Genomic DNA, 24,652 nt, shown 5'->3' on the forward strand with positions numbered 1-24,652 from the left:
CGCGTGTGCCCCAGTCGACTCCTGCGTTCAGTGCCCTAGGCTGGGCCCTGGCCTTGTTCTGTCTTAGGGCTTCTGTGAGAATCTAGTGTGTTGCTGCCTGCCATCTCTCTCTCCTTCTGCAAGTAACAACGCCCAGAGAGCTTTTGGGGATGTGTTCTTCCCCCAGTCACGTGGGGCTGACCCCAAACTCCACCCCAGCTCCAGGAGTGCGTCCATCACCCAACCCTGGAAGGTAAGAGTCAATTCTAAGACTTTCATTCACCTTGGGAAGAAGGAGCTTTCTTTCCACAGGTTGCCCAGAGACTTGATATAAGTCTTGCCAGTACGTGGCAAGAGGTCCCTAGATTAAAGTCAACTGAGAAAGGACAGCAGTGCCAGGACAGAGACTATTTCCCATGATATCATTTTAAGCCCCTGGATCCAGCAGTGTCTGAAGCCAATAACACAGAAACTGAGAACTGGGTTTAGCTTTCACACGTCACATTTGGAGGTTGGTTTTTAAAAAATACTAACCATGATGGGGCCAGGGCAGGCTGAGAAAGAAAATTACTAGTATGGATTCCTAGAAATCACGCTAGGATCCTCCCTAATGTCAGCTTAGTACCCCCTGAGATTCAGAAGGCCTGGTATACTCTATCCAGGCTCTCCTGGGCCCTGCTTTGCTCCGGCGCTTTGTTCAGGATGCGCGGCTCTTTCTCACTTGGCCTTGTTTCTAAGGTGCTCTAAAAGGACTTTATTGGATTATAAACAGAAAACCACCCCGCCTCCGTGCCAAAAGTCAAACACCTGTGAGGTCAAGAGTGGGAAGGACTGGGAAAAGTGCAGGAGGGCACACCTGGGGCCGATCATAAACCCATCCACAGAAATGCCGTGCAGAGGTGTGGGGGCCGCCTGGGGAAGCCCCACTTCTGCCGGCAGAGGCACTCGCTGTGAGTGACACAGGGGACAGACGAAGACCCCACTGGGCCTGGTGGCATGCCACCCTCTCACCACCAGGGGAGTGTCCTGCTTGGCAGCAGGGGTTGGGGGAGGCGACATTTCAGGAGGCGGCCCGCAGGGTGGGTGGGGGAGGCCGGGGAGGAGTGAGTATGGTCAGAGAAAGGGGGAGGGCAAATGAGAGAGGCAGGCAGTGGCTCACCGGCTCTTCCACAAAAGGCCAGCAGCAGGATGGGGAGGAACACGCCAGACAGTGCAGTGCTGGTGGCAGGCTCTCTGGGGAAAGCAGCCTAGATTTATAGTGCTTGTCACTATGCAAGGTGTAAATGTGCCCACATGACAGGTTTCAAGTTATCCACGTGAGCTCTGTGAAGGCAAAGATGGGAAGAGATGCGAACCGTGACCTCCCCCATCCACATACCGCTGCTGGGCACTCCCAGGACTTCTGAAGTCACCTGTCTTTGCAGTCACCTGACCCCCAGGTCTTGGCCTGGGGCTGCTGAATTGGCAAAACCTCATACTGTCACAGCCTCAGGGTATGTTGTGTGGTCGGGGTCGGGGCTTTCACGGTTCCAGAAAGCACCTACTTTGCTTGTCCAAGCTCTGCGGCTGCCATCTGCACGACGGCTGCAAACTTCCAGGCACCCCAGTCTCAGCTTTACAACTGCCACTTGACCCCTCGTCTGAAAGCCGGAGCCCCTTCCTCAGGACAGTGTGATCGTGATGACACCCCTTCATGCATTTTGCAGTGGGATGAAAACTCAGAGGCAGAATTATAAGTAGCAGGCCAGCAGTTCCAAGAATCATGGGGATCTCTGCAAGCCTGTTGACTCTGGGGTGAGTCATTTAGTCAGCAGGATTCAAAATTTGCAGGTTGCCGTGGTCCATGCTGAGACATCAGAACTTCCTGCTAAAATTGGAGTTTAGCACCTGACATCCCTTCAAAAGGGTAAGACTGCAGCCTCAGAAGGTCTGTTGGAACATCAAGATCTGAACATCACTGACAGTGAATTGATAGGTTCAATGCGGAGTCTGATGAGAAAACCACCTTGTGGGGCCATGTCAGCCCCAAAGAGAGAGTGTGCAGGTCACTCCTGGCCCATCTGTAGCGGCCTCCACCCCGGAGCAAGCTTCACAGAGCAGGGTCTGTGAGAGCCGGGGAGGCCGAAGCTCCGGGGCCCCTCTTGTGCACCAGTCCTTTCCAAGGCCCTATACGTAGTGTATTCTTTCCCGTAAAGAAGGCCTCCCGGGCTTCCCCGGTGGTGCAGTGGTTGGGAGTCCGCCTGCCGATGCAGGGGACACGGGTTCGTGCCCCGGTCCAGGAAGATCCCACATGCCGCGGAGCAGCTGGGCCCGTAAGCCATGGCCGCTGGGCCTGCGTGTCCGGAGTCTGTGCTCCGCAAGGGGAGAGGCCACAGCAGTGAGAGGCCCGCGTACCACAAAAAAAAAAAAAAAAAAAAGAAGGCCTCCCAAATTAAATAAGTTTTGGGCCCCAGAAATTCCCGTTCCTCTCCATCCTTTGGCATCAATGGTATATGCAAGCCCCCTTCATCTGTAAGTATTTTGAGATTAGTTTATATTTGAAATTAGAATTTTTAGGCCTAGAAACTCAACAGGGGCCATTAAGATGATGACAAATGCTCTGCTTTGATAGGGAAATATAAAGTTAAGAACAAAGGGAATTCCTGAGCGACTTGATCCCATCTGTAATGTCTGTAGTTCTGATTTGCTGGGGAGGATATTTTCACTTGCTGATCCTGCCTCAGTCAGAGGGTGGATGTTTTAAACCCTGTCACAAATATAGCAGCACTTGCTTTTGTGTGTGTTGCTTAGGAGCCCTCAGAAGCCTCTCAACAGCTGGAGAGACTTCTGCAGGGATGAAGATGGCACACGCTCTCCCTTGCTACCACAGCAGAACCAAACCTCCTCAATGGCCTGGAATGTGAGGTCATATGGTGACCGTCTGTTTCCCTCAGGGCCCTTCTATCTCTCTGTGGACATTTATACAATGTCCCTGTAGTTCCCGGCACTGTGAGAGATCCTGAGCCTTTCCAGGGAGCAGGGAGGGGGCATTCCTGCTGGGATGGCTCGGCTCCTCTCTAGAGCTGCTTGGGGGCAGGCACAAGCGCTCGGATCCTGTCTGCATGCCCACTCCCTGCATGGCGCTGTGAAGAAGCCAGGCTCCTTTCTGTCTCTCTCCCTCCTGGATTCCACTGGAAGACTTGACCCACGTTCAACCTGCTTCTAATCCTGGCGTTGAGTCAGCTCCTTTTATTTCCACTCGGAGTTCTGCCAGCTCTGCTCTCAGCTATGGATGCAAACTGCAGAGGCATTTCCTGTTCCAGGTGGTTTTGAGCAGAAAGCCAGGCAGCATGGGTTGAAGGTAGGTGGGGTGAATTCTTTAGGAACTGCTCCCGCAATGTGAGAGTAATTCAAAGTTACACAGGGTTGACTTCCAAAGCACCCAGCCCCGAGTGGAAACAAGGCTTGTTGAGCTAACTTTAGAAACGTAACAAGCATGGACCACCTTCGGATTTCCCTTGTGCACACACCAGACCCTGCGATTTCCAGATAAGAGGACAGAGGCTGGCTCCAACCTCCCAGGGAGGTCCAGTGCTTCTGGGGAGCTGAGAATTCATCCTGAGACATTCAACCAATCTCTTCGGGATGGACATCTGCTTCTCTGAAATCCACACACCAAAGCAGTAGCAATGGGCAGGTTTAACATATGTTCTCCAGTGAAAAATCGTCCCCACTCCATCTCTGGCCGTGACTGACACCTCAGAGCAATTCTGGGAGGCTCCATGAGTTGCAGCAGACCCAGCTGCAGTGAGGAGCTTGGACAAGCTGCTGAACTCCTAGAGCCTCATTTTCCTCCTCTGCGAAATAGGCACGTCAATTCTCTGCAGTACATTGTGGAGTTAGGGGTCAGGTCTGCAAAGCAGAGCAGGGCTCAATGACTGGGAGTCACAACGTCGATGTCACTGTTATTATTGGAATGTGTGGCCCTCAGGCTTCAGGAGCGGAGAGGGACCACCGTGAGAGCTGGCTCCCCGGGCACCATCTACTAGTTGTTATTTGTTGGCCCTAAGATGGGTTCCAGTGAAAAGTCATTTTTACTACAGGAATTAGGTGTTGAGTGATCTAAGAGATTCTGACATCCCTCTGTCATTCTTATATCACGCAGAAACATAGCAGTAAAAATAATGTTCCCATTTTCACCAGATACCTTGGGCTGGAGGAACAGTGCTGGGAAGTCTCGGAGGGCAGGACTGGAAGCTGAGGAACTTATTTGCAGGGCACCTACTGGTGCTTTATGGAAGGGCCAGTAAGCCGACCTCGGAATTGCCCCAGCACCTGAGATACTGGGATCATGATTTTTGAATATGATAAGGGTCAAAGGTGATGGCAGACTCCCACAGAGGCCCAGTGCTTCTGGGGAGCAGGAATGTCAACTCCAGGTCTGGGAGGGCCAGTGTACCAGTTGGAAAGGCTAACTTTGGGGGTGACACTGGGTGATGGGGCTCTGAAGCAAATGCTGGTAAACTTGACAAAATTTCCTGAGGTGGGCAGAAAGGAGGGAGACTCTTTGAGACTTTAGTAAAAAGGCCATCACTTTGAAGAAGGTGCCGAGAGCAGCACAAGGCCCAATTTCGGAAAGCATTTACGAGCATTGTTCTAGTTGTAGAACAACAGCTGGGACAGTTTCAGAGAACAGTGCCAGGCAGGACTGGGCCAGCGTCCATGCCGGGGAGGTGGAAAAAACCACGGACGGGGCTGATGAAAACTGACATGGATGTCAACCCAAAGGACAGCAAGGTCCTAGGCTGGCAGCAGGAACAGCAGCAGCCATTATGGCCTCCAGGACACAGGTGGATGGGAGGCAGGTAAGAGCGTTGGGAGGAGGGGGCAGGGCTACCTGAGCTCTCCTGGGGTTACTTTGGGGAACTTAGGCTATCCCAATTCCTCACAACTTCTTTCACTCACTCTTCTGTCACCTGCTTTCCTGTCCGAAGCTGGTGGTTCCTACTCACCCCTTCCCCTCGCCCCTCATCTACCTTGGGGATGGCTGCACTTGAGCCAAATACGACAGCACTGTTTGGTCCATGCTGATTACTCACAGCATTACACCTAAAATATGGGTATAAAACCAATGGCTTGAGAGCACCCCTTCAGCATTTTGCTGAACCAAAGTAGCAGCCTGATTGTCCAAATCAATGCTCAGAACATAAACTATGAGTCAAACAATTTTTTGTTTTACCCAGAAAACTGTGGGCAGGTTTATCTTCCACCACACGAATCCTTCGAGCTCCAGCTGGAATGATAGCAGCTTCAATATAACCTGTAGTGACAAGATAACACACAGGTGAGCTGACCAGACCTCTACCCTCCATCAGAGGCCCCGCAGCACCCCCCCCCCACCAAAACCCACGCTGCTGCACCCCCATGGTAATTTCAGAGCCTGCAGGCTTGCAGAGCTCTGAGAAATCAAGACAGTCAAGAAGTGTGCTAGGAATCTAGAATCCAGAATCTCCTGGCTGCCCAAATTCCAGAGAGCACCACTTGCATGTATTATGAGTTGAACTGTGTCCTCCCACCCCCAAATCCATATGATGAAGTCCTAACCCCCAGGACCTCAGAATGTGACCTTACTTGGAAATTGGGCTGCTACAGATGTAATTAGTTAAGATGAGGTAATACTGGTGTAGGGTGGGCCCCTAATCCAATATGACTGGTGTACTTATAAAAAGAGGAAATCTGGACACAGACATGTACACACGGAGAACACCATGTAAACATGAAGCAGAGATCGAGATGTTGCATCTTACAAGCCAGAGACTGCCAGAAAACCACCAGAAGCTAGAAGAGAGGCACGGGACAGATTCTTCCTCACCTTCACGAGGCGCCAACCCTGCCGACAACTTGATCTCAGACTACTAGCCCCCAAAACTGTGAGACAATAGGTGTCTCCTGTTTATGCCACCCAGTTTGTGGTACTTGGTTACAGCAGCCCTAGCAAACTAAGAGCCTGGAGTTTTTGTGAAGAGCACCTCCCTAGAGCATGGGTGTAGAGTGCCCCTGGCTGTGTCATCTATTGGATTCCTTCACTCTTTGCTGTACTTTGAACTTTTTCCTGATTCCATGGGATGACAGCAGAAGCTAGGCTACTTGCCCTATGACAAAACCACTGCCTCAATACTGGGTACCATTTCCTGCTTTCAGTGCCGTTTGGGTGTTTCTGCAACTGTTGCAGTATGTACTTTTGTCCATTTCCTTGAGTACTTCCAAGTATAATGGGGTCCCTCAGAGGCCAGGGCCTTCTGCCCATGCTCTGACCCCACATGTGCCCAGAATGGCAGGTGGTTAGCAAAGATTCAGGAGGAAATGATTGAGGCTGTCAGGGAGGAGGTCAGGGGCTGGCTGATGCCTGGTTAACTGGGCAACTGTGTCAACTAATGAGTCCAACATAATAGTGAGATTCTGAAATGCAGGCTGGTAATCATTTTGTTTTGGCTTACATTTGGGTTTTAGACAAAGGTAATGTGCATTTGCTTCAGTGATTTAGATGATGATACCAAATTAGATGATAAATCCTACCCCTGTGGTTCCCAAATGTGATCATCAAAATCAGCAGGGGAGTTTTAAAAATGAGAGATTTCTGGGCCCAGGTATGTAGAGATTATGGAAATATCTATTTTGAGGAGTTTATTTCCTCATTTTCTCATAGTAAAAATGGCTTTATTTTCATTATAAATATAGTACATGATAATTCAAACCACAAAAGGGGAAAAACTAAAACCAACCTATACAACATAGCACCAAGAAAATTACCCATATTTTTGATGACCAGCCTTTTCAGCATCTCTTAATGCATATAAACATACACACATCATTTTATGCCAATAGGGTACTATATATGGTTTTAAAAGATCAGGGATAACTTTAAAATAATTAAACAGTTTTGCTAGGCAATGTGTGCCCAAGGTGTAAAATTCAAAAGTTATAAAAGGATATAGTAGAAAGTAGATTGATCTGATAAGATACATCCTGTAGCTGGCTGTCTTTCTAACACTCTTATTGTTTACAATAATTTGTTATTTTTTGGCTAGGTTTCTAGGTAATTAACTGAAATGTGCCCATATGACAGTATTGTTTCTTCCTTTCTGATCTTTATGCTTTGGATTTCTTCTCCTTTCACCATTCTGGTTGGAACTTACAAAACCACGTCATATGCCACATGAGATAGTGGCATCCTTGTCTTATTCATGTTGGAGAAACGCCTCCAGAGTTTTCCCACTGAAAATGATGTCAGCAGTGAGAATGTGATAGGTATCATTTACCAGGTTAGGGAAGTTTTCTTTTACCCTAGTATGTTAAGAGCTTTTGTTATGAAGAGGTATTGAAGTTAATCAAGTGCTTTTTTGCATCTACTGAGATCATCATATTGTTTTTCTCCCAAACAATACAAAGACTTCAGAGCACTTTAACTGTAATCACACTTGTCATGGCTAACATGGTGTGTGGGTCGGTATCTCAGTCTTGTTTTTCCTTCACCAATACATTTTAGTTCATTGTTATTTCTTTTTTATTCTGATGTTTTCCTGTAAACCTTTAATTATATTTATATTTCTATTATGTGACTTAGCTGTAAGTAAAATATTTTAATCTCTGGATATTAAAAGATGAGGAAATCAGCATAAGTATACCGCCCTCCACTCTCTTACACCCCTCTTCAACTTTTACTGAATCATTCCTACATTGTATTAGTTTATGACATTTATCTTTTGGTCTCTAAGATAATTCCTGCAGTTGTTTTAGTTTTAGTTCTACAAATTAATTTAATGTTTACTATGTGTCTTTTTTCCAGCTTTTCCAATAAATTCCTGCTTTCCTCAAGTTTGTTCTGAGATGGGCTCAAAGAAAATTACAGTTTCTGAATTGTAATATAGTGAAAAAAAAATACTGTTCATTATCCTGATACTTGAATACCAGTTTGGCTGGTATAAGATCCTTGAGTCACACTTTCTTTCTCTGAGGCTATTATTTGAATTGTTCCATTGAATGCTAGTGTGGAAAAGTCTGAGTCCAATCTGATGTTTTCCCTTTATTAGCTTACCTAAAATTTGGATCAGATACTCAAAATACTCTTAACTCTAAAATCTAATAACTGTTAGGCTATTCATAGTTTTGTGTAACTTCTTCCTGGGACACAAAGCTATATTATTATTATTAGACTTAAATATATATATATATATATATATATATATATATATATATATTTATTTATTTATTTATTTATTTATCAATTTGTTTGGTGTTCTTTTTTCAGGGATACCAAATTATTTGTGTTTGACCCCCCCTTTTTTTCCATAGTGCTCATTTAATCTCTTATCCTTCTGATTCTTTGTTTCCATTTTGTTTTGCTCATTTTTCTCAGTCCTGTCCTCCATGCTTCTCATTGTGTTCTCAGCAGTGAGATTTCCTTTCCTTCCATGCAGACTTGGTTTCTGTGATGGACTCATTTTCTTCTTCTACACTTTTCCTCAGCTGAGTCACATTTCATCTCCCTTTGTTGCTTCACTGCTTATTCCTTGAGATCTCATATCTTATCAATGAGTTCTTCTTTTATTGAGGGTATTATTTAATCAGTTTTTGGAATTTATGGCAATAATGTTTGGTCAAAATTTTCATCTTCTCCTTGGTAACATTTTGCTGGTGAGTTTTTTTAAATCAGTCATTTTTTCTCCTTGTCCCTTTTATCCTTTTCCTATTGCAGTATACGTGTGTTGATCCTGTACTAATTTTCTTTCTAAATTTATTACTAATTTTTAAGTGACACAGGTTCTAATTGTACCAGCTTCCTCTATGTTTGTGTGGGAAGAACAGGACAATGTTGTGGGCTAACAGAACTTTCCCTTAGTTTACAGTAAAATTTGTTAGGACATGGGTTTGTGTGTATCAGTGAGTTAATTTTTATGTTTGTAAACATTTATGTATTTTAAATTTACAGAAATATACATGTGTATTTTCCCATTATCAAAATTTTAATAATACAGGTAAATCTCAAGTCCCCTTACTCCCACTCCCCTGCCCTGTGGGAACTGCCACTATTAGTTTGGTATATATTCATTCAGATATTTTACTATTTATCCAAATATCTACACAAATATAAATATGAAAATATCACATGGTATATTTTTTATTTGTCTATATTTTATATAACTGTTAGGAATAACATTTATGACTACTGTATTATACTACAATTTTTTAAAAAAGCACGATGTGTCTTGGAAAGCTCTCCATGTGAGTACGTATAGCTCTCCTTATTTTTCATTTAAATTGCTATGTAGTTTATGTAACTACGCCCCTACTGATTTAGGTTATTTCAAAATTGTCATTTAGAACGTTTAGGTTGTTTCAAAATTGTCACTTTTGGAAACAATGCTGTATCATGTATGAATAGGCACACAAAACCCCTCAATTAAATACCAGCAACCTATTCCAACAACATAAAAAAAGATTATACACCATGATTAAATATAATTTATCCCAGGAATTCAAGGTTGGTTTAACATATAAAAACCAATCAGTGTAATTTATTCAAAAAAGGGCAAAACCCACCTGGTCATTTCAGTGGATGCAGAGAAAGCATTTGGCAAAATTTAACACTCTTCCATGATAAAAATACTCAACAAACTATGAATAAAAGAAAATTTCCTCAGCCTGATAAAGAGCATTTACAAAAACCCCACAGCTAATATCAAACTTAATGGTAAAATAATGCTTTCCCCCTAAGATCAGGAAGAAGCAAAGGATGTTCACTCTTGCTATCTCTACTCAACATTGTACTGGAAAGTTCTCTCTATGTCAATTAGGCAAGAAACAATTTTTTAAAACGCATCCAAATTGGAAAGGAGGAAGTAAAACTATCTCGATCTGCAGATGTCAAGATTTTATATATAGAAAAATACTAGAAAAGCCACTAAAATCTGTTAGAACAGGTTCAGAAAGGTTGCAGGATATAAGATCAATATACAAAAATCAACTGCATTTCTATACATTAGGGGTAAACATTTCCAAATAAAATTAAGAAAACAATTAGACTTAAATAACATCAAAAAGAATAAAACACTTAGGAATAAATTTAACAAAAGATGTGCAAGATTTCTACACCAAAGACTGCAAAAACACTGTTGAAAGATATTAAAGAAAATCTAAACAAATGGAACAACATTCCAGGTTCATGGATCAAAAGACCTAGTATTGTTAAGATGGAATACTTCAAAACTGACTTACAGATTCAAAACAATCCTTACTAAAATTCCAGCTTGTTTTGCCCAAAATGACAAGATGATCCTCAAATTCATATTGAAATGCAAGGGACCCAGAATAGCCAAAACAATATTTAAAAAGAACAAAGTTGTAGAAGTGACAATTCTTGCTTTCAAAGTTTTCTAGCCAGCTCCAATCATCAAGACAATGTGGTACTAGCATAAGGACAGATATTTCTATCAATGAAATATAATTGAGAGTCTAGAAATAAGTCCCTTATTGATTTTTTAAAACAAAGATGTCAAGAATATTCAATGGAGAAATAATATTTTCAACAGTGTTGGGATAACTGTATATCCACATACAAAGGAATGAAGGCAGACTCTTACCTCAAACCATACAAAAAAACCTAATCTAAAATAGATCATGGACCTAAATCTAAGAGCTAAACTATAAAACTCTTAGAAGAAAACATAGGAGTAAATCTTTGTAACCTTGGATTAGGCAATGGTTTCTTAGATAGCAAAAGCACAAGCAACAGAAGGAAAAAAAATAAAGTGGATCATATCAAAATTTTAAACTTTGTGCTTCAAAGGACACCATCAAGAAAGTGAAAAGGCAAACTCATACATTGGGAGAAAATACTTGCAAATCATTTTGATGAAAGAACTGCGTCCAGAGTATATAAAGAAAACTGACAACTCAATAATAAAGTGACAATCCAATTTAAAAATGGGTAATGGATTTTAATAGACATTTCTCCAAAGAAGATATATGAATGGCCAGAAGCACATGAAAAGATGCTCAACATCATTAGCCATTAGGGAAATACAAATCAAAACCATGATGTGATACCACTTCACACCCATTAGGATGCCTATAACAAAAATGATAAACAATAAGAAGTGCTGGAGAGGATGTGGAGAATTTGGAACCCTCACTTATTGCTAGTAGGAATGTAAAATGGTGCAGGCATATTGGAGAAGAGTTTGGTAGTTCCTCAAAAATAGAATTACCATATGACCTACCAATTCCACTCCTATGTATACACCCAAGAAGAATGAAAAATATGTCCATGCAAAAACTTATACACAAATGTTTATGTCAGCATTATTCATTCTAACCAAAAAAGTAGAAACAACTCAAATGTCCATCAACTATTGAATGTATTTTAAAAATATGATATATGATATGATATAACCATACAATGGAATATTGTTCAGCAAAAAAATAAAAAAGGAATGAAACTTTGATAGATGTTTCAAGGAAGAACCTTGAAAATACTATGCTAAGTTACAAAAGCCAGTCACAAAGGACCACGTATTATACGATGCGACTTATATGACGTGTCCAGAATAGATAAATAGATGGACAGAGAAAGTAGTTGCCTAGGGTTGGGGTAGGAGGGAGATGGGGAATGACTGCTAATGGGTGTGGGGTTTCTTTCTGGGATGATTGTGGTCATGGCTGCAAAACTCTGTGCATGTACTAAATCTCCTTGAATTGCACACTTTAAATGGATGAATTTTATGATGTGTGAATCATATCTCTACAAAGGTACTAAAAATAATACTGCAATGAACAGCTCTGCACATGTCTTCTTGTGCATATAAACAATGTCATACCAGGCCAGCTGTGAGAATTGCTGGGTCAAACACACATGTAGTTTAAATGTTAAATGTTAAATGTACATCTAAATCGCCCTCCATTATGGCTTAACTAATATAGAAGTCAGCCAATACTACAGGAGAATACATGTTTATTCACAGGCTTCTTAATACTTGATATTATCAATCCTCTGGATATTTGCTAGTTCAAGACGTGAAAAATTGTTACATCATAAATATAATTTGTTTTTCCCTCATTATCAATATGGCCATGCATCTTAGCACATATTTATTGGTCATTCGCATTCACTCTTCAGTTAACTGTCTTGCTCATAAGTGTTGCCCATTTTTCTACTGGCTTTTTGTTTTGATTTAATTGATAAGCAGGAGTCTTGGAAATATATGTTAATATCTATTAATATGTATTTAATACATTTTAGACTCAAACTCTTTACTCACTAGACTTGTTGCACACATTTTTTTCTGTCATTTGTCATTTGTTTATGGTGCCTTTTATTACAAGGTTTTAATATGATAGTCATAGTTTTAATATTTGAGATCTCCTTTTTGTTTTCTGATTGCTTCTTCTCATGACATTCTGTATTGGTTTTATGCATAAACTCACTTCTCAAATCTAAGAATAGTTAATAGAGATTTTGAACTTCTATTATTTGAGTTATCCTGCTTTTCCCATGGGTCATCTTTTCAGTTATCTTGGTCTTTCCCATTTGTGTTGCAGACTCTTTCAAGAAGGATGCCACAGATGGGTTGTCTCTATATACAGTAGCCCCCTTATCTGCAGTTTAGCTTTCTGTGGATTTAGTTACCTGTAGTTAACTACAGTCCAAAAATATTAAATGGAAAATTCCAGAAATAAACAATTCATAAGTTTAAAATTGCATGCCATTTTACTAATGTGATGAAATCCCACACAGTCCCACTCCGTCCTGCCCAGAACATGAATCATCCCTTTGTCAACCATATCCTGCCTGTTAGTCACTTAGTAGCCATCTCAGCTATCAGATTGACTGTTGTGGTATCACAGGGCTTGTGTTCAAGTGACCCTATTTTACTTAATAACAGCCCCAAAGCGCCAGAGGAATGATGCTGGCAACTCGGATGTGCCAAAGAGAAGCTGTAAAGTGCTTCTTTAAGTGAAAAGGTGAAAGTTCTAGACTTAATAAAGAAAGGAAAAAAAAGTTATATGCTGAGGTTGCTAAGATCTATGGTAAGAACGAATCTCCCATTTATAAAATTGTGAAGAAGGAAAAAGAAACTTGTGCTAGTTTTGCTGTTGCACCTCAAACCGCACAAGTTATGGCCATGGTGCGTGATAAGTGCCTAGTTAAGATGGAAAAGGCGTTAAATTTGTACCATAAGATATTTTGAGAGAGAGAAAGACCACATTTACATACATTTTATTACAGTATATTGTTATAATTGTTCTATTTTATTATTATTGTTAATCTCTTACTGTGCTTAATTTATAAATTAAACTTTATCACAGGTATGTATTTGTAGGAAAAGAGCATAGTATATATAGGGCTCCGTACTATCTATGCTTTCAGTCATCCACTGGGGATATTGGAAGTTATCCCCCAGGGATAAGGAGGGACTATTGTATATGGGCGGTGTTTGCTGGTGGTCAGGAGTGGCTTTCAGTTAGGTGGCAGGGAGTGTTTTATGTGTTGGCAACCGAAACACCAGAATGCAGAAAAGTTTGCTATAGGTGATGTGTCATGATGCTGGCCACCAAATATTTCCAGGTCTCTCTCTGGAATCATGGTAGGAACGCATTTCCTTGCCCTCTTAAAATTGTGTGACCATGTAACTTACTTTGACCCTGAAAATGTGGGTGAAAGTGATGTGTACATAGAAGCTTTAAGAGCACCAGCACCTGATTTGCCGTGTTCCCTCTTTCCTGCCAAGGTGACTGTGGCAGTGTGTGGACAATAAAATCTCTGTCAGCCCAGGTCCACGAGTGGTTACGGTACGCAGAGCCTACTGCCAACCCATGCTGGACATGCAGCGTGAGCAAGAAATGAACTTTTGTGTTAAGCCACTGATTTGGGGGGTATTTACATTGTGTTTTGTTTGTTTGCTTGTTTACCACAGCAAAACCAAGTCTATTTATTCTGATTCAAACACATATGAACATCCACTTGAGGTGTCCTTGTTCTCCGTAGATCTTTTAAAAAGTTCCTGTTTCAGGGGGTGGGGGTGGGCAAAATGGGTGAAAGGAGTCAAAAGGTATAAACTTAGTTATAAAATAAATAACTCATGGGATGTAATGTACATCATGGTAACTGTGGTTAATAATAGTGTTGCATATTTGAAAGTTGCTAAGAGAGTAAATCTTAAAAGTTCTCATGCCAAGCAAAGAATTCTGTAACTATGTATGGTGAAAGATGTTAACTAGACTTACTGGGGTGATTATTTCACAATACATACAAATATAAAATCATTATGTTGTACATATGAAGCCAATATAATGTTGTATGTCAACCATATCTCAATTAAAAATTAAATGGTCTTTGATAATGGAAAAAAAAAAGTTCCTGTTCATTCATTTTAAAGTGATCTTGAGAAGCCAAGGAGATAAACACCTGTGTTCAACCAGCCATTCTGCATGGAAAGTTTAGCGGGGTCCTTTAGTCTTGATAGCAAATGTTTTGGTGTTGTTACTACAGATCCAGCCTCGGACACTTACAAATAAATGTTCTACTTGAAGACTTCACAGGTGGCAACATAGTCCGGTTTGAGTTGTTTACTTCTTGTACCCTGATCCATCCTGATTCCCAAGCAGGACGACTTCTTGAACCAGATGGGAGTGTGTTCCTCCAGGGGATCCCTTCCAACCACCTCTGACTTAGAGGAAGCAGCAGCACTAACGTGCCCACACAGTCCCTCCACTGTCCTTATAGTGTGAGGCAAGGTTTTTTGATTAAAAATAGTTTTTGCTCCAGGAATGCTTCTCTACTTAAAAAGGGTGGCCACAAAAAAACATCTTTGAGAATCACAGCACTGGATTTTGTACCATAAATTTCTCTTAGAGAAATCCATTTCTTCTGGGGGAGTTTGAAGAATTATTGGATTCCAGGCATACAGGATTGTGAATTACCAAAAACAAAGACAAAATTGTCTGAGTTCAGTGGTGATTAAAACCTTTTTTGGAGGAATCTCCACTTAAAGCACAAAACTGACCTGGGAACAGGATCTGCTTGGGGAGCTGAATTATTCTCTGAGAGCTACTGCTGTTACAAGGACTTTTCCTATTTTGTGACTAACAAACCTTGGTGTTAGCGTCACCAGGCTGCAGAATCTAAGGCAACAGACATAATCGCCAGGGTCCAAATTAGTTAATTTTCCACATTCCACAGCAAGCGGCATCTGCAACTAGTGCACGCTCATCATGCCTATTTTTAAGCTTAAATTTGGCACAAGTAGCAGCACTGAAAATGTACCTGTTTCCTCTCCTTTCTCATATACCCTCTGGGGCAGAGGCAGATGAACAGTAAAGAGCTCAGGGTAGACACACAACTCAGGTGCGGCACATCCTCAGGTGAACCCTGAACAATGGGTCAGGTCATTGTTGTGCCTGGGCTCTGCTAACCTTTCTTTCTAAGATGAGCCTCTCTGCTCAAGATATGGAGGGAAGTAATGAAAGAGAATATCCCTGAAATGAAATGCGGGGCCTCTGTCCTCAAGCCAAAGAAACCATCTGTCACTCACTGTCCTCTTTCTGATGGCCCCTACCCTACCCAGAGCTCAGAGCCCACTCTGAGGTTGTTGTGAAGAGTGACCAGCAAGGGAAAGAGCCCTATCACCAAGTCCCAAAGCACCTTGTCATCCCTCATACCAGATGTCCCCCTATGCAGATGCCAGACATCACCATGTTGACTGGGCATGAAATATAATTAAAGGGGGGCTTTACTCTAAGAATTCACAAGATAGAGTCATACTTTAGGTAAGATAGCAAGACTAACTTTGGAATGATTTTCCATTCTAGTCTCTGCCATCAAGCAGGAGAAATCCAGTTAGAGGGACACGATTTGGGGTCATGAGGAAGCCAAGGATAAAATTCAATACTGTTGCCATTATTCTAGGAGAATACGTAATTTTTGCCATAAGGACAAGTAGTCAGAAGGAACTTCAAAGTAATGTTGACCTTAAACCTGCCTCAAATGTTCTGAAAAATTAATATCATCAGGCTATATTTCCCTGCAAAATACTTTTTGTCTGAATTTCACAAGTAGATGATTTAGATCATATTTTTCCCTTGTTTCAGGTTCAGCAGCAATAACTTTCCTTGGAAGAAAACCATTGAGCTGGTAAGGTACCATGATGGAACACAGGTAACATCCTGGCTATGAGGACTGGGCCACTTTCAAAAGGTTGTATCAAACACATACAAAAAAAAAAATCAAAGTTCTTTTTTTTCTGGTAATAATCTTTAAAAATGCTTGTTGGAGGATTTGTATAAGTTTCTAGTTTTCTCTTTTTACGAAAGTTGTTTATGAGAGTATTACTTCTTTATGTTTATCCCTAAAGGTTGTTCTGATTTCAGTGGAAAAGGATTTGGGAAGCCCAGGAGTCTAGACTAATATTCTGGTTCAGTTCTCAGAATGTGAGGTCAGCACAGGTGGGCCAAAGCAAGGCCATGGTTTTTATCTCTAGCACAAAGACCAGGAGGGTCTTACCAAGTGCTCTCTGCCCTTTGGGAAGCCCAACCCTGTAATATGGAAACTTCCTTATGGAAGAAAGCATCATCTGTGGCTAAATTCTCTGGCATATCTTAGCATTTTCTGCCGAAGTGTCAGGTGGGGCTGAGGAGAATGAAGATGTATCCCTGGCACACTAACATGTGTTTCTGTATGGCCCCTAATCCCATGACTCTTTATCTTTCGCAGCCTTAAAGTTGGTTTTATTCTATATTTTTTCTTTTTGGTAATCAGTCTTAAACATCAATTACACATGAGCGATAAATGGCCTCAGTGTTTATCCGTGGCTTCATGCATGACTCACTCCCACTGACTCTACTCAGCAAACATTCAGGCACGTAAGTGAGGTAAAAGCCCCACACCAGGCACGTCACCACTAGTTCTGCACAGAATAGCCAAACATCTTACATGAGAAACACCTGGGAACAGCCTTTGCCATCACACACGTGGACACCTTGGTACAAAGGTTATTCTTGACTAAGAAAAAGAAATACATTGTAATTGGTTTACATGCACATTGCAGGAACTGATACTGTAGTCTGTAGTCAGTGCAGAGAAGAGTCCTGTGTCACCATCAGACAGTGGTAAATTTCCCCATGGAACCTCCACACCCCATACCTAAAGACTGGAGCACAGAACTTGGCACAAGGCAGAGGTTCTAAAGCTAATTATTGAACAAACGTGTGACATGTGGATCTGTCCCTATTCAATTGGGATAGATCACGTCACTCTCCCTTTTAAGAATTGATTGTTTGAGAAGGTTCTCTTTGAGAAAAAAGTGCAAAGGGATTCAGAGCCCATGGGGCATCATGGCCAACAGTTCTCGGTGGGGTCTTCAGTCCAGGTATGTTCTGGACTGAGTGTCCATGGACACCAGTCACCTTTCTAGTGTCAAAGAGCAGCATGAAATAATGTGAAAATGACATCTTAATGAAACAAAAGCATCCTATCAAGAACTTTCAAGTTACTAAATTTAAAAAAGTTCGGCTATTTCAACTCAGCCAAAGGCTTGGGCATTTTGAAGCCCATCCATCAGAAAAGTAATATGATAGCCAATTCAGGTTGATTCCTCCTAGAGATGAGTGGCCCAGGACCTCATCTGTTCAAAGTTGGGAGGCAACAGGCCAGAGGGCAATAAACAACCTCACTCAGGATGCTACACTGGGACCTCTCAAGGACACCCTGGGGGCGTGGACACTGTCCCTGTGTGGGTCTGCTCTGGGTCCTCAGCTCAAGTACTTGGGTTAAGGACCCAGAAGAGTTCAGGCAAGGGTCAGGGCACATATATAATTGGGCACAAATCCTGCATTTGATTCCTCTTTATCTTTCTGGTATGGTATTTTCTTTGATATTCACCCTCAGGGTGATAAGGCATTCCTCCTCTTCCCAGTCTTTCGAGCTGGGCAGAGATGAAAGTTACCTTCCTATCTAAACTGACAGGATTCTGAATCCATCCGGCTGCACTTGGAGTCACCTAGATATTACATGACCCGGGCGCTTTATACCGTTTCTAAGCTGGGTTTTTCTTTCAGCCTGAAATGTCCTTCTCCCACCCCCACTGCCAGTTAATTCCTACTTGTCCTTTAGGGCTTGGGGGCCATTGTCATCTGCCCATAGGGCTGGGCGAGGAGCCCCACCAGAACTTGGGGACCCACAGCACACCCGCTGAGCACCTCCCTTGACTGTGACCAACTCAGTGACAGTTAACTTTTATTTCTGCAACACCTTGCTCTGAAAATACAGCAGTGCTGAATGAATGTTTACTGGGTGAATGGCCACCTGGGTGAGCACGAGCAGTATCTCTCGTACATGCCTTCCAGAATGCCAGACCTGGGTTACAGGCTAGTGTTTGATGAAATTTGTTAGCTAGTGATTCATTCACGTGTGAGCGAGCATTCCACGGACATCTTCAATAAACAGCATCCACAATGACATAAGCTTATGCTCACAGACCCCAACCACAAGGATTTGGAGAAAACAGCTTTAGACTTCAAAATGAAGGTGTGACATTTGGCAACTCTTCAGAAGGACAGAACTTTTATAGGTGGGTGAAGCTAACTGAGCTTATCTTTCTCTGAAGGTTTGCTAAGGCTTTTGTGAAGGAACACTAAGCTGCATGTCAGGGTGGGGACCTCCCCCTGGAGGATTCCAGCATCTGCCATTCTATGGGGGACTGGCTGCCACAGCCCCAGAGGCCTGATCTCCCCAGGAGGAAGCCTGCACATTCACGCCCATCTCCCTTCTGTGTATGGTTGGGGCCAGGAATAGGGTGGGATGGAGAAGTGAGAGAGCAGAGGAAAAGGACATCGCTGTGATCGGAGGAATGGATGTGTTCATGCCAAGATCAAAGGCCAACAAATGGATTAGACACTGGGGGAATGCTTTTGCCCTGATCTGGGTTCTCTCGAAGTTGTCTGCTATGTGGCATACAGTGGAAGTTTACACAGGTGTATGGTGGAACCTTCCTTAATGCTCTACAGAATTGCCCAGGGGGCAGAAGTGGGCATGGCTGTGCTTGACCTGCCTTCCACAGAATGGAGCAATTGTAGTCAGTCCAGTTTATTAGAGCTCAGCACAGCATTCAGTTTACATAAAAGGTTCTAATGCTGCTTTTTAAAAAAAATCAATAGTAAACACTTGCCAGCTGCTGAGGTCTCGGTCCTAATAACTGTCCTTGCTGCACAGTTGCAGCAGGCAAGGTCAGTCTCATGGCAAACTGGAGTTAGGGTCCATACAGAGAAAGTAGCATCAGACAAAACAAAGAGCAGACGTTACCAAAGGTTCAGAGCAGTGCTGTCCACGAGAACTTGCTGTAAGGAAGAGTTCTCTCTCTGCATCATCCAACATGGGACCCCCAGTCACATGTGGCAACGGGGCACTTGAAATATGGCTAGCGGGACTGGTGGCTGAAGTTTTAAGTTTGTTTAATTTTAACTAATTATATTTAAAATTTGAATCAATGCCAGTGGCCTGTGGCTACTGTCCTGCATGGTGCAGCTTTGGAGGGCACCTCCCCCACACCGACTTGTTCCAACGTCAGCTCCTTTAGCTTTCCTCGGGAGCCGGGCAGCAGGCACAGGTTCTCACTCAAGCTTCCTGTTCCACAGCCTGGGCACCTATCTTTAAGTCCTGAAACCAGCCCTTACGGGGCCCGAAGTGTAATTTTTAATGTCATTTTGTATTTGCATTTGCCCCTAGTTTTGCTTTCACAGGATCCTGCAAAGCATCTGTGCAACAGGCCGCCCTTTCCAAAGTATCTAGAAGGAAGTTTCCTCCAGACCAGGTCTTCTGTCCAAATAGAGAAAAGGGGGACGTGCACAGGCTTCTCCTCTCTGCCTTTCCTAGAGGCCCACTCTGTGGGACAGGGAGGAACAACTGTGATTCTATCCCCTTGTTGGGTGGAACTGGACTGAAACACTTCTCTTCAAAGCAGTTGTGGGAATTAGAACAGAAGCTTTTCAGCTCAGCTCCACTCAAGAAGTTATCTTGGTGATGTCACTCTTGGTGACGTCGGGTGAGGGGACACTCGCCCTCTGGGTGACTTGCCCGCCTCACGCTCCCCTCACTGAGTATCAAGCAGGTACTTCCCTGTACATCATAAGTTGGTGGCCACCAGGACGGGAAATCAGAAATGCTCTCCCACCTCTGGGCGAAGCAGCCCACAGCTGTGAGGATGGTTCCAGTGGAAAGACTGTGAGGGCCATCAGCTGAACCCTGCCGATCTCTCCACGCCCAGAGTTGGAGAAGGTCTGCATCTGGGACACGGGAGATGCAGCGACTCTGCAGCCTCAGCCGGTGGATGCATCGCAGACGTCCCGGAACATGAGGCTTCACGCACGTTTTAGGGATCTGTGTAAACGCTATTCTACTCTTACTGACAGAAAACTCAGAAACAGAGAAAACCTCTTCCATCCGTAGGTAAAAATGATGTGGCAAAGTGTCTTCATCACCGCCTCTGTGTGCCGGACAGACGAGGGGCTGGCACATGCTGAGGGGCGGGGCTGGTGGGACAGGGCCGCTACTGTGTGAGAATGGACCTCGGGGCCGAACCCGGAGGGCCACAGGCAGACTGTTCATGTCTAGGAACCTAAAGATGTCATTCTGGCTAAAATGTCCTTCTCTGCCTTTCAGAAATCCTAAGACTGTGGTGCTGGGTGCCCTATCTACTATTAATTACTCCTTAAACGTGAGATGCAGGGAAGGCATGTGATCGTTGGCTTTTGGGTAACATAATATACAATAAGATTGGCTTTGGGGCAATAAAATATACCACACTTGTAGGAGGCCCAGTAGCTGCAGCAACACCTTGGGGCCCACACTCACCCGTCCACCAGGCGTGGCCCAGGCCACCTTTCCTCGGGCCCTGAGCTCACCTGTGCCCCGAGAGTGGCTGAAGTCACCCTTCACCACGCGGCAGGTCTTGCCGTCCCCGCTGCAGACCCCACACCGGTCTTCTTTGGCCGCAGACCCAATGATTCCATCACAGCCGATTTTCTAAATAAGCAGAGCGCTGGGTTATTCTGGGTATAGGACTCAGAGACACACCCTGCAGGGCTGACTTCTCCATGAGGCCCAGCAGGCTGGCGCATGGGGGCCCATGATACCTCCAGAGGCCCAAGCAAATGTTTTAATTTATCTTAAAATCAGAAGAGAAAAAAGAATACGATCCAACTAGTATTATATTTGTCTTTACACCCAGAGTCATCAAATACAGGTTTTAGTATTTGTTATGGAGGAGAGGCCTGCGAAGGCCCAAGTGCCCAGAACTCACACTGAGGCCTGAGCCGGTCCCTTCCAGAGCTGCCTGAGGCGGGGCTGAGGGGAGGGAGGGAAGCCGGCTCCCACACTTCTGTTGTGGCCATAATTTCACACAATCCAAGATCCCCCTGGAGCTGCGTGGGTCCTTGGTTCTATCTCAGTTGGAACAGCCAACAGTCTCAGAAGACACAGCAGAGACCACAGTGACTTTTCTGCTGAGGTCGGGAAGCCCAGAGCTCACTCAGGCATGGCTGGGAATGAGCACCCTAGTTCTCAGTTAGGGGGATTTAGCCCAAGAAGATACCCTGCTGCTCAGATTTTTTCAACGAGGCCTGTCTGAGGGCAGAGGAGGGTCGCCCTGACCCTGGGTGGCTCCGGGCAGCACAGCCCACATCAGTTCATAAAAAGTGGGAAAAGGTTGTGAACTCCTGTTTTTCCTTAAAAAAAAAAAAATGCACGAGACTTTTGTGGTCTGCAAAATAACATACCTAAGTTTATGTTATGGTAAACACTGGTGTGTTTAATTATTTGCAAGCTAAATTGCTAAAATGCCTCTCCACATTTCTCCCCTAAAGTGAAGAATTCCAGAACAAGAACTGGGTCTTCCCCACTGCCCTGTACCCTGCACTAGGTACTGGTGCCTCAAGCTGTGGAGGGTTCTACAGCCAGATAACCCAGGCCAAGGTGATTGTGCTCTTTCCTCCCTCCTTACACCCCACTCCAACCGGGGCAGGGCACAGGGCAGAGCCGGCTGAACAGCAGACCTCCTGGAGGCAAAGGCTTGGCCCCATGGCTCACCAACTGAACCCTCTGCTTCATAAAGGCAGTGCTTCTTCAACATAAACGTGCATCCGCCTCACCAGGAGGGCTGTGAAAACACTGATGCGGGATCCATCCCTAGAGTTTCTGATCCAGCAGGGCTGGGTGGGCCTGAGAATCTGTATTTCTATGAAGTTCCCAGGTGATGCTGCTGTTGCTGGCCGGGACCACACTTGGAGAACCCTGGCACCGCGGAATGCTACACGAAGAGCAAGTGAGTGTTCTTCATAGTCAACGGTCCTGAAGTCTCACCCTTGGATCCTTTTGTTTCTTTGGGAAAGAATTAATGAGAAATTACTATCGTGTGTACAAAATTGATAGCATCACTGAATATATTTCAGTGAAGACTTGAAGATATGCTAAGTGCAGAGCAAATGTGGTCCCAAAATGACCATTATGAAAACTGAAAAAGGGCAGCATTTAAAAAAAAAAAGAAGCTCAAACGTGTTCAAAGTTAGTATAAAAACAGGTAAAGGGCAAGATCGGGGGCTTTAGCAGCTAGAGGCCAGGCAATGAGCAAAAGGAGAGAGTGGACGTACGGGTGATTTAGTGACACATGGAGACCCGATGGTAACTGGCATTGACTGTCACACCTTGCCAGGGCAGACCACCAATGCGACCTGGAGGCTGCCACAGGGTACCTTGAACTTGGATCATGTGGCAGGAGCTGGCTAAGTTCACGATCTGGACTGCTGGCTGATTGCTATGAAGATGCTTAATGTAAAATTACAGGTGCTAAGAATACAAGGCAGCCAAGATCTGAAATTTTGCTCAGCCAGCATGCTCAGCAAATGCCCTGGGGCCACGTCTGTGTGGCCACATGTGTGCTGCCCATCTTCGTGTCTCCTCATGTCCCAGAGCCCAACGTCCCAGTCCCCAGCCTGTTTCTAGTGCTGCCACAGGGCTAACACCCATAGAGCCAACCCCTGTACCTTGGCCGCTTTCGTGTCACCCTGACCTGTCCCCACGTGGCTTCCCCATCTCCCAGGCACTCTCAGCTCTAGACTTCTCTCTCACTGGCTTTTTATTATTTTTTAATCACACTCCTGCCCAGCAATAGTGGGTCTCTGACTTGAGCAGGTAGCATCCGATACCTTAGTCAGGGTTTCTTGATAAAAGTTTTCTAGATGCTCTAAGTGAACAACCCACTTGTTCTAGACAGCTTCCCCCAAGCCCAGCGATGACATCTGACAAATCTGGGGCCACATAGCAAGTGACTGGCAGGGCCAGGAACAGTCCCCCACCTCCTGCCTCCCAGCTCCAGGCTGGCTGGATATCTCCCCTGACTCTCCTCAGCCTGGGGAGGCCTTCTGGACAAAGTAAGGCCTCTCCCCAAAGTATGCTGGCTTTGTGAGAATTTGGAAACGTTCAGAATAGAGAAGCTAAAAGAACACCAGAAACACTACCTTTGGGGAAAGGAAATGTGAGGGGAGAATCCACGCTAGAATTTCAAAAGGCTACCTGTTGTCTGGCTAAGAGATCATGGCTAGGAGGCACAGTTTGCATTTGAAATCTGCCAGACCAAGAATTCACCTGAATGCAGGAAGGACAGGCATGGGAGGTGCTTCAGGGAGCAGCGCGACAAGGGACTCACTGGGAGGAAGGGCCTTTAGCAGGAGAGCACACATTTTCCTAGATGAGCAAACCGCTTTCCCTCCAAAGAGTCCCCTGAAAGAAGGATCTTGGTGGGAAAGAGAAAAGTGATAGTGAGGAAGGGCAGTAGCTTAAGTGAGTGCTTATAAAGCCCCTGCACAGCCAGACCAGCATTAGGTGTCCTCGGGATGTTGCTCCAGACAAGCAGAGGCAGGTCAGGGGGGCAACTGTCTCCCCTCACTGTGATTCTCACCATCGCTCCTAAAACATAATACAAAGAACATGTACACGCTTGCTCAGTAGCAAGGCCCCAACTGGCACTGGGATAGACCTCATGGGATCTAAAGTTTAAGTACATGCAATGTTTGGAATTGATTTCCTTTTTTTCGGGGATGAGGTCACCATCAGTTAGGAGCCCAGCAAGGCCTTGATATCTGCGGGACTGCCGGAGTGCGCTGCTGCCTTGTGACACTTGGGCACACTTGGCCTGCAAGAAGCTAGCCTGGCCTCTGTTCCTAGAGTCCAGGTTATTCACAGGTAAGTCCAGGGGCCCACTGTCATCTATTTCTCTCAGGAGGTGCTGCATGATCCTTTCCGAAACATGAGCCACCTGCTTATTTTTCCACTGGGGTGATAGGTCTTGAGGGCTTACAATTCGTCTATTAAAATGGTACGCCCTTTCACACAATTCTTGCTCTGCACTTGCTAAAGGGAATAACATCTCCTGGTTTGATCATCTGTGGTCAATTTCTAGGGCAGACAGATAATCTCCTGGGCCCAGGAACACAGATCATGCAGGGTGGCACTTATTAAACTCCAGCACACTGCAATCACCTGAAGGCCTAGGTAGGTCACACATTGCTGGGTGGGGCCCAAGGATTTGTGTTTCCGCTGAATTCCCAGGTGATGCTGCAGGCCTAGGGCTTACTGGGAGACCACTGGGCT

General features: G+C 44.2%; 1 protein-coding gene across 1 annotated transcript in view; it reads right to left on the reverse strand.

The window, feature by feature from the left end:
* The window catches only part of ADAMTS17 (ADAM metallopeptidase with thrombospondin type 1 motif 17), a 346,470-nt gene that overhangs the window by 73,812 nt on the left and 248,006 nt on the right, over positions 1-24,652 (reverse strand). The window contains exon 15 of the mRNA XM_060003651.1: positions 20,911-21,031. Within this exon, the coding sequence (XP_059859634.1) occupies positions 20,911-21,031 (121 nt within the window). The remainder of the gene's footprint in view (positions 1-20,910; positions 21,032-24,652) is intronic.

Source organism: Delphinus delphis, chromosome 2 (assembly GCF_949987515.2).
Source record: "Delphinus delphis chromosome 2, mDelDel1.2, whole genome shotgun sequence".
Classification (NCBI taxonomy): Eukaryota; Metazoa; Chordata; class Mammalia; order Artiodactyla; family Delphinidae; genus Delphinus; species Delphinus delphis.